At 41.0% G+C, this 10,796-nt stretch overlaps 2 protein-coding genes across 2 annotated transcripts; both read right to left on the bottom strand.

Annotated features, from left to right (window-relative positions):
• Positions 1 to 541: 541 nt before the first annotated feature.
• On the bottom strand, positions 542 to 3,376 carry cox7a2l (cytochrome c oxidase subunit 7A2 like). Its single transcript, XM_079237131.1, has 3 exons — positions 3,239 to 3,376; positions 1,547 to 1,678; positions 542 to 864 (listed from the first exon to the last, which is right to left on the bottom strand). Exons 1-3 carry the CDS (start codon positions 3,308 to 3,310, stop codon positions 724 to 726), a joined length of 345 nt encoding a protein of 114 aa, XP_079093257.1. The 5' UTR covers positions 3,311 to 3,376; the 3' UTR covers positions 542 to 723.
• A 4,596-nt stretch (positions 3,377 to 7,972) lies between these two features.
• Positions 7,973 to 10,706, bottom strand: kcng3 (potassium voltage-gated channel, subfamily G, member 3; the record flags this gene model as incomplete). The annotated part of the gene is made up of 2 exons (XM_079214056.1): positions 7,973 to 8,618; positions 10,081 to 10,706. 2 exons carry the CDS (start codon positions 10,704 to 10,706, stop codon positions 7,973 to 7,975), a joined length of 1,272 nt encoding a protein of 423 aa, XP_079070182.1.
• Positions 10,707 to 10,796: the final 90 nt, after the last annotated feature.

The raw sequence follows: 10,796 nt of genomic DNA, 5'->3' as shown, positions 1-10,796 counted from the left end.
GGGTTCAGATCACAATTTCTTTATCTTGACTTTTGCCATTTTACTCAAGTAAAAAAAAAAAAAAAAATGTAATTAATAAATTAGACCTCAACTTCATTCTTACAAAACATCAACACAAATAAAGAAAACACACAAAGGCAGGATAAAATAAACGCAGAGACTGAGATCATCATCAGTGTTTCAACAGCTTGATGAGAGGCTGCCAACATGTCTGAAACGTCCAGACGCATGTGACATCACTCCCAAGCCCACTCATATAAATACTGTATGAGACCATACTTAGGCCAAGTGAGCAGCAGCTATGTTCCAGAAGGAGTGTCTCCATCATACTCGCTCTCTCTCTCTCTCTCTCTCTCACACATGCTCATCAAGGTTCACGTCTCCACTTCTTTTTTGGCATTTGTAAGAACAGCTCTCGACCTATTTGAGTTTCATACATGAAGCCCGTATGCATCTGTCGGATATTGGCAACACCTATGTTACAGTGAGTGGTTTCTTCAGGGACATAATGTTGAAGACAAATAGGAAAAAGAAGCATGTATGACCTTTGTTTCCCCTTAAAATTTATTAATTTAGACATTTGATTTACAAAGAATACAGACGTTATTGTCGTTATTGTTCAGTGTGATGTCATAACAACGATTTGAGTCCCAAGAGGTGGCATAGCGAGGGGCGGATGGGAATGTTGAGTCGATGACAGAAAGATCCTGGGGCTTGCGTTGGTCACTTATTGTTGGGCTGGGCCGCAAAGTAAAGAGCCACCAGACAGTAGAGAGCGCCTCCGACAGTGAGAGCCATGGTGGTGCGGTACAGTAGCCTGTCGGGGACGCCGCGCTTCAAATGAATGGGGATACCGTCTGCCGCCTGGGAGGAGATGAAACGGGAAGGGAAAGGCAAGGGTTGGAGCAGGAGAAAAAAAGGAAATTATGAAATAATACGATAATGAAGGTGTAACAGAGACTGCAGAGTATCCGGAGCAATTTGCTGTTTCAGATAGGAATACACATAATTTATTATTTGGGGCAGAGCACCATTTTCTACCTTTGTCTTTCCTTCATAACACACTACACTTAAATATTGTCTGTGTGCCGTATGCTTTTTCTGCATAGACATTTTTGGAATGAAAAATCGTGACTGTAACAACTAACATGATTGTATTTATTATGATCGCATGTATTTTTCTTATTTAAATACAATAAAAAAATAAAAAAAGGTGATCTCCTATATGTATATTGCTCTGGAATTGTCTGTACTGTCGCTTTAACGAAACAAAAAAACTGAAAAGTTCCTGCAGTTACCAGATTGTATCAGTCATTAATGTGATTTCCATTTGTTTGGAGTTATTGCACTGACCAACTTCAGTTATTCCCCCGCTTACTCTCCTGTAATGAACACTGAAGCCATTAACAGAGTGAAAATAAATACCAGCCATCGTCTGAAGTCTTATAGTCTCATTGTCTTATATATATATATATATATATATATATATATATATATATATATATATATATATATATATATATATATATATATATGTTATTATTACCTGGTATAGCCTCTGAAGTTCAGGAACCTTGTTTGCTCCCATGTACTCCACCATGGACCCCGCTGACACCACCTTGGTGGGTGTGGCAAACACCATGGCGGGGGCCTCTGCTGGCACGCCTGGCCTCAGCCCCTGAACCAAAAAAACAATAATGTGTCATTCTAGTCAACGTCATTAGTTCACATGCATGAAAGCACCTTTTTCTGTCATTTTTTAAGCGGAAAGTGCGATGTAAAGTGTAAGCCTAAAAAGTCATAAATCACATAAAAAACACATAAAAGTCAACAGGAAACAGCTGTTTTCATGTAAGTATATATAAAAGAGTACATATACTCATTATAGGCTCACTGAACTCAATGCTGCTGCCGAAACCTAACTTAAAAATATAAAGACACTGAAATCTAATCATTCAGAATCAGCTTTATTGGCCATGTGTGTGGACACATACGTGGAATTTGACTCTGGTTACACTTTGCTCTCATCGTACATATTACATACAATAAACAAGATAAATATGAAAAACAAGTAAAATATTTTAAAAAGTCATGCAAACATACATGAATTTTGCCCTCTTCATTTAACCTATTTTAAGCATTTAAGGGCCCAGTACTTGATTAATCTTATCTCGCAATTTATGCCTTTCTTAAAATTCTCGATCAGTGTGATTTGAATCAGTAGTTTAGATATTTCCATGTACGAGTCAAGAGAAATCATCACATTAATTAATGCTGTTGTTCTACTTCTCAGAAAGTTAATACTAAAAGGTATATGGCAATGAAGCACTGAGCATCTTTTAATGTTCGCTCAGTTGAAGGAAGCTTCTCACCCAGTTGGGTTTGAACGTTACTTGGCTTGTCTTGTAAGAGTGTGTGTAGGCAGACAGTTTGGCAGCGGGGAAATTAAATCTGACATATTACTTGTTACTTTTAAGTGCTGTTTCAGAGAAAGCTTCTCTAAAATGTCCACAGCAGGAAAACATCTCTATGCATTAAACCAGAATACAGAGATGAGTTGTACTTGAGTAAAATACAAATGCAGTATCTCAAGGTTATACGTTGGGAAAGTACTAGTTACATTCTACAATATTCTGCAAATATTTATGTTACAGGTTTTCATCCAACCAAAATAACTTAAATGTTGGATATGTGACTTGAAGGCAGCGCTCTGTCATAGAAGTCCAGCGAGGAGGCTGTCGCATAAAGAACAGAGAAGTGATAACAAAGGTCACATCTGGCAGATGCTTTCAATGTCTGTTAAGCCTCACGAAAACCGGATCCCCATAACCTTTCAAAATAAAGGTTAAATAAAGGTGTTTCCGATAAGGTAGAGATGAAAAGGGAATACAATTTTCAGAAAAGGGCACCGCGTCTTTATGGTTTGTCTCAAAAGTTTTACAACGTTAAATTACTTTAGAAAAAAACAACTACAGATTAATACAATGTCAGATAACGTTAACCGTTAAACAACCGTGACATAAGACCTAATAATATATATATTTTCAGTAGATATAACGTCAGGAAAACCACACCACGTCTGGGAATGAATAGACAACTTGTAAATGTAGTTGACTGCGGTGGAGATCATAGAAGATCTTAAAGTGTGTTGCAACCAGCTGACGTTAACCCCGTCGTGTGGAGGTCATCCTCGACGGTTACCGACCCGGTGTCTCGCTGACACGCGCCCGCGTCTCACCTGAGGGCTGTAGGCGGCCGCGGGACCAGACCCCGTCAGCTTCTGGGTGAAACCGCTGAACTTGTAGTACATTTTCCTGCTCAAGGACGGCAAAAGGGATCGTCCACAACAGAAATCACCGTAAAAAAGGTCTTCCTGTTGCGACCGTCGAGGGAAAGTGACGTAACAGTCAGCTGGCTCGACGCTGCCTGTTTACAATGCGAGGGCGCGCTGCAGGCGGAGGAATGGAAATGTTTTGTGTACTACACTAAAAATACTCCTTTTAAAATCACATTTAACTAAGTATATCTACTCAAGTAGTACACTTAACAACAATTTGGAGGTGCTACATTTTATGCTCCTTATAGCTTCTCCTCCACGGCATTTTTTAATGCAAATCATAGACTGAAACTGAAAATATCGCAATACATACATATTGTACTCAACTACATTTATTTTACAGTTTTGGTAACTAACTTTAGTTAGCTACTTAATACAATGATAATTAATAGACATGTTTAATAAACTAATACATTATGATATATTATTATCCTATTAAATAATTACAATTAGCCTACCTTTACCAGCTCTGACATTAAAGTGATGTAATGCATCTTGATTATAATACAATATATATATATATATATATATATATATATATATATATATATATATATATATATATATATATATATATCCTTATTAAATGAGCCATTCTGCATTGGGAGTAGCATTCTTTTAAGAATATTGTGATGCTAATAGCCTTTTGTTAGACTGACTGTAGAATAACAGGGAGTTTTACACTTTAGTATAGCTGCTGCATTTACTTAAGTAAAACACATTTTAGTACTTATTCCACTATTGCTATACTTTCTGCATTGATAATTCAGAAGCTGGGATTTATGTGTCTTGCCATTGTGAATCTGTAATAAGAAATAGTTAAATGTTAAGGATGTAAGTCATTGGCTCTTCAACCCAGAATAAGTGTTGCTAGAGAACTTCCTATTCCATGATAGAGACCTGCTACTTAATGTAAATTGATAATTATGGATATTGATCATACACATGTATTGTATGCCTTGTCTTTGATTTTAGAACAACTCTTAGATATTTTTAAAAGAACATTATAATCACACATTGTCAGAAGTAAATTAGGGAATAAGGGTATGATTGATTTATACCTGTTAAAAAACATTACTCTAAAAACAAGATATTTGGTTTTATGTATTTAGTACAGTAACACAGATAGATTTTGGTCTTGCAGAGACCTGCATGAATAAAAAAATGTCACATGTTAAGCCATTACCTGCTTTTAAAGATCATATTATATGAATGAATAAACTGATGATGCTATTTCTCACTCTCATGACAGCCATGAAAACATATTGTGTGTTGTGACCATCTTTGTCCACACTTGATTTTCTTTTTCTGTCTTTCTCCCCCAGGCGGCGTTCACTTGTATTCACTGCATGTTTTGTTATGCTTGGTAGCTTTTTAAGAAAAGATTTTTCAAATGTAAGTCCAGAATGTCCTCAGAGATTGAATGAACATCAGCTCATCACTTTTGCCCAGACTAAAATTCAACATCTATTGGATAGATTTCCATGAACTTTGGTGCTAAAATGAATGATTCCCAAATGATAAATCCTACGCACCATGAGGTTGACATTTCCTTTTGGGGTGAAAAGTTTGAACAACTATTGGGTGGATTTCTATTACATTTGGTCCAGTTAATCCTGTTCCCCAAATAATACATCCTACAGATGTTGGTGGTCCTCTGACTTTGTCTCAAGCCCCAGCAGCAGATCAACGTTTACATTTGGTTTCTTACCAAAATTCATCAACCTTGGCTGTACTCTGTGTTAACTTCGTATTTGTAAATTGTAGCATGCTAGCAGGCTTTACTAAGATGGTGACAATTGTAGTGGACATTTATCCGATAAATCGAAAACAAAGATAAATCAAAGTGTGTGTGGTTTACGGAGGCAAAAATAATGCATTGTCAATGCAGGATTCCATGTTTCTCATGATTTATTTGCCAAAACAAAATAAGCAAATAAATGAAAGAACAAAGGCACTCCAATTGCTGCCTCTCCTGCTCTAGCAATAAACAAACATAGGTATATCCAGGTGCATTCTGGTTCTGTACCTGCTGCTCATATATAACCCCAGGTGCCCACAGTGTTACCCAATTCATAAACAAATGAACAACGCCCCCAACAAAAATCTAACTAATCTAACCTAAATAAGGAAACCTCTAAAATAGTTAAACAATACTACTTGTGAATAAAATAATTAAATACTAACATCAAATAAACAGCTCCTACAACAATGGTTCAAATGATATCGCTAAAACAATAGCGTGTTAGCATGCTGAAGCACTACTGTGCCCATTCTAGTCCGACAACAATAGGTCATTCACACACAGAGAGGTGGTGACAAGCTAACAAACTAAAACAAAAAACAAAAGAGAAATGTGGATAAATAGTTTGACCCAACTGAATGCCAGTTTTGGACGATGTGCATCAAAACACCAACTGAGGGACTTGGAGAATCTATGTAAAGCAGGAGCTTTTCTGATTGTGGTGGAAATTTGTCACCGACGGTTAAATCGTTATTCACATCAGGTGCATATTGGCTTAATAGTTTACTGAATGAGCTGCTGAAATAAGTGAAACACGAGCCGCTGAAGCTTAACGACAGATGTAGAACATGCTGGAAAGTCCGAACCAAAAGAACAGAGCAACAGCAGTTTGTGATTAAGTATACCTTTACAACAGCACTTTGGGAACTAGACCGTGGCACAATCTTTACCCCATGTGTAAATCTGATGCACTGCACTGAATGTTCTTGCCAACGGGCTCAGGTGTCCCTCACATTGAATGCCTTGTTCCACTGCCTGCAGGAGGCCAGAGGTATATTACGTAATCACTTCAAGACTTTTGAATTATCAAGCTCCATCTGCCAAAAAAAAAGCCTTATTCATGTATCACTTCCCTGGGGCGTATTCTGTGAGGCATATTCAGTTATTTAAGAAGATTATTCGAGGTGGAATAAGTGGAAGCGGATGATGGAGTCTGATAACACTTACACAAATTTTTATGATACAGTTTGATTAGAAATAAGCAATTACACATTCAAAGACATTTTGCTCTGAGACATTTTATTATAAAAGCGCATACATTAATCACATAATCACAAGTTCATAGTCTACTGATGAAAAAGTTCTGATTGATGGTTCCAATCAGGCCTGGCCAAAATTCTATGGGCTATAAGCTATGCCACATACGTTTTAAAAACTGCGCTATATTGATTATCTCTCATTTTTGTGACTACTTAAAAAGCACACTGATAACACAACAAGAACGATAGTGAAAGTATTTTGTACAAAAAACACTGAACTCATACAAGACTGCAAAGTTTATGAGGAAATAACAGATTAGACTTGAAATACAAGGACCGACAGTTAATTAACAGACTTGTTTAATGTTTGCAACAAACGAGTGTGAAAGCTTGAGTGTGTGTGTGCATGTGTGTGTCTGTGCGCGCGCATCCGTGCGTCTGTGTGTTTAAAAAGAGGAAGGTTGATGGCAATTGGAGGAAGAGGAGAGGAGATGCAGAGAAAGACTGTTGTGTGGGAGAGGTGTTGACTTGTTTGTTTGGATCGTGTGAATCTTCAACGAATCACCTCCTTTTGGCAAGCCACCAACAGTGGAAACGTTTCTGAATCATGAATGTCAGAACCATCATGTTTATTTTCCCCCTCCACTTTTATTTTTGTTCTCTATTTTGCAATACAACAAATCCTGTGATGTAATTTTCCCAATCGTTGCAAAACCAACAATGCCAGCCAGGAGTGGTGTGCGTGGATGTGGCCTATATTTGTGTGCACACAAAACCAACCACTATTATGATTGACATGTTGGAGGATGGAGGTTGCCTTGGAGACACAGAAATACAAAATGCCTTACATTCACTCGCAAAGAGAAGCAACACACTCTCCGTCTCTCCATCTTTTGTGCTCGCGGTTGCTCCAGATTCTGTTATCTCTTTGTCATTTTTGTTCCAGGAATCTTTTCTCCACCATTTCACGCTCCATCTGCATCGTCATATCTGTCACACCTTTATGTGTCTGCCACCTTGTCGTCCTTGCTCTTGCCCCGTCTCTATATTTCATTATCCTTGGCTTAAGCTCCTCCTACACACAAAGCTCTCTGTGTAGCGCCTCTGCATCCCCATTTCACTCTCACTTGTTCAATATCTGTCTATATTTCATAGGTTTAACAGAATGCATCTAGGTCACACATCAATCTTGTGTAACTTGTCCCATCTGGGTGCAAAGCTTAAACAAAGTGATGACCAGACAAACAAACAAACACACGCACACACACACACACACACACACACACACACACACACACACACACACACACACACGAGCAGCATACTAAAAAAGCAGACGTCTCTGCCAATGTTGTAGCCATGGGAATACTGTGTAAACAGCAGCCACTGTCAAAGCTGGATTGATTGTGCGCATGTGTGTTTAATAAATCATTATTTATTCCTATTCTTCGGTCCAAGTGGTGTAGTTGAGGAGAAGATGGACGCAGAGCATGCTGGTTGAGGACAATGATTGGTGACCATCCACACAACAGGGAGGAACTAGACAGACCAATTAGAATCAGATGCAGCTCAGGCAGGAAACAGTGTAGATTGTTATTTGACGATGGGATCAGCAGGTCCAGTGGTTTCTGCTCATCGCAGCATCTCCACTGACAGGTTGCGTGCGTATCTGGCAGAGCGGAGCTTGAGTTCATGGTAGCACTGTACAAAACTGTGGTAGATGAACGTGATCGGCAGCGCCAGGAGAACAATGCCGCTCACGACACACATGCCCCCGAGTACCCGTCCCCCAATTGTCACTGGGTACACGTCTCCGTACCCCACTGTCGTCATGGAAATGATGACCCACCAGGCGGCTGCCGGGATGCTGGCGTAATCCGGGTTCTGCGTTCCCAAGTCCAACCCGTACTCCAGCAGCTGGGCCAGAGCGCTGTATATTGCCATGGCCACGAAGACAAACACCATCAGCATGACCAGCTCCCGGTAGCAGCGTGTGAGCGTGAGCCCCAGAGTCTGCAGGCCCAGGAAGTGTCTGGCCAGCTTCATGAGCCAGAACACGCGCATCATCCTCAGCACCCGCAGGATCACTCCAACGACCCCGAGCCCGGCACCTGGTATCCCCGCCTGGGCCATCGCCATGGTGACATAGTAAGGGGCGATGGCGATCACGTCGATGATGTTCAGCGGTCGCCGGATGAAGTCCCACTTGCTTCTGGCCACCAGAAAGCGCACGCTGCACTCTGCTGTAAACCAGCCAATGCACACGGCTTCCACTATCCTGCAGAGAGAAGAAGAGCAAAAATGAGCCCAACTGAGCCGAGCTGTTTACTGAACTGTAAACAGGAACTGGGAGAGCAGCAACAGAGAGATATGGGTGATATGAGACTTGTTTGAAAATCAGTTAATATGAGGAAGAAGGAAGTCATCTGATGAAGGAGGATGTCTGACGCAATTCAGGGTTGACACAAGTAAACAAAGAGAGGAGGAGAAGACTGGAAACTGCACAGAGGGAGGGTTTCAAACCCCTCAAAGAGAGACTGTGTGACACCAGCAGGCACATGATTGCCACGTTGACTAGCACAGCAGAGGCAATCAAACCAAATTAAAGGAAGGTGGTGCTTGAAGTTATAGAAGCAGGCCAATATAGCGCAGAGCCTAACGATCAGCCAAATTAGATAAAAACTAATTATAGAGCAACTGAGGGAATTGCATCATCTACTGGCATGAAGCAAAATTTGAATAATTTTGACCCTGAGAATAAACCACACTTTTAGTGATTACCTAACCACTGTGACCGATCCAAAACTATGTCCTGCCTGAGTGAACATAACCCAGCCATATATAGAGCAGGCTGCCTCGGGCTTACTAAAGAGGACATGCTGTGCAAAAATAATGCTGAAAGAGAAGTGCACTTTTCACCTTACATCCAAGAACTGAATGCCAAAAATAACTGCCCAGAAGCTAACTAAGACAGAAGGTGATTCCTGTAAGTGGCTTAATTCATTGTTGTTTGCTTACCCTAATATATAATCCCCCAGTACACCTTCTGCTTTCAACTCATTACCCATTGGAAAATGGCCTGTCATTCATCTGATATGTTTGTCCTCCATGTGTACCGTGCAGTGTACACTTACCAAGCCAATAAAGATATTCAAATGAATTGTGAAGAGGAGAGGAGGAGACAACAGGGTGTCCTGTGTAATACCTTATACTACATTTTTTGTAGATATGGCTTGTTTGTTAATTGGCTTCCCTGTGAGCTTCCCTGACATTTGAGACTGAAACTTGTCATTGTGCTGTATTGACTTATAAAGTATACATTTACTACACAGGAAGTGCCTGGTTGTTTTCTTTCATGGTTTAAACATAACGTTGATGTTTTTTACCCCAGCACATGGCTCAGAGAGCAACGCATCCATGCATCAACCTTCTGGGTAATAATGGATGCGCAATGAGTTTAACCGCCTTAAATGCATGTTGGTGCTCTTCTATTCTCAAGTGTGAGACTGTGAATGCGTTTATCTATGTATTTGCTAGAGAGTGTATCGTGACAGAAAAACGTCCCTTATATTCTAGCCTGTTGAGTTCATGGCATGAAGTCACTATCGACTTTTACGCACCAGGTTTTAGAGCACAGTCTCACTTGTAGATACATATTTCGCTTTAAATATTTCTCCGCATCCTCGTGAGGGGGCCCCTTGTATTCCTCTAAACTTAACTGACCCCTGACTTTCGCCTACCTGTGCTCCTCCACAATGTTTCTCTTGGCTGTGTCCCAGTCCGGCAGGGTGCTCGCACACAGCATTATCATAGAAACGAGCACAAATACCACAGAGACTGAAGCCAAAAGCTGGGCAAAAAGCGACGAGTTCGGCTCCTCGAACGTCTTGCGCATCTTCTCAAGCCATTTTGCGCGACCGGTGAGCGGAGTTTGTTGCAACGGCTCGCCAGAGCTCTGGCACTCATCCCCCGATACTCCGACGTCCACCTCGGACAGATCGTCCAGTCCGATCTCGGACATCCTGTCGTCCAGGCGTTTCTGGCAGCAGGAGTCCAAGTGCACGCTCTCCAGTCCCCAGTAGAGCATTTCTGTGTAGAAGGACAGCTCACACACTCCGGGCACAAAGCGGAGTGTACCGTAGCGCACGTACAGCATGATGAACACAAATGCCTGCGCGTGTCGGTCAAAGAAAAACTCATTCTGGTCCTGGTCGTAGTCATCGCACAGTTCAAGAACCTCTTTCTCCGTTGCGCAAGCATGCAGACGGCTGACGCGCCGGAGAGGGAAATCCCTAATCACTTCACGGGTGAAGGCGTACCGGGTTCCCCCGACGTTGAGTACACAGATGCTCTTCCCGAACTTCATCTTGTCAATCTGTGAACTATAACTAAAACTCATCTTCGCAGTCCACTGTCCGGTCCATCACAAGAGTTTGGACACGTGGGGCCCACAGTC

This window comes from Taurulus bubalis (assembly GCF_910589615.1).
Source record: "Taurulus bubalis genome assembly, chromosome: 2".
NCBI lineage: Eukaryota > Metazoa > Chordata > Actinopteri > Perciformes > Cottidae > Taurulus > Taurulus bubalis.
The sequence above is the reverse complement of the archived record's forward strand: the minus strand, read 5'-3'. Positions and strand labels throughout refer to the sequence as shown.

What these genes read in the sequence shown, in the direction of transcription:
- cox7a2l (XM_079237131.1), bottom strand. Translation starts at nt 3,310, where the DNA reads ATGTACTACAAGTTCAGCGGTTTCACCCAGAAGCTGACGGGGTCTGGT. An exon ending in CGGCCGCCTACAGCCCTCAG is followed by an intron (nt 1,679 to 3,238) that starts GTGAGACGCGGG and finishes TTTTTGGTTCAG; the next exon opens with GGGCTGAGGCCAGGCGTGCC. An exon ending in AACTTCAGAGGCTATACCAG is followed by an intron (nt 865 to 1,546) that starts GTAATAATAACA and finishes ATCTCCTCCCAG; the next exon opens with GCGGCAGACGGTATCCCCAT.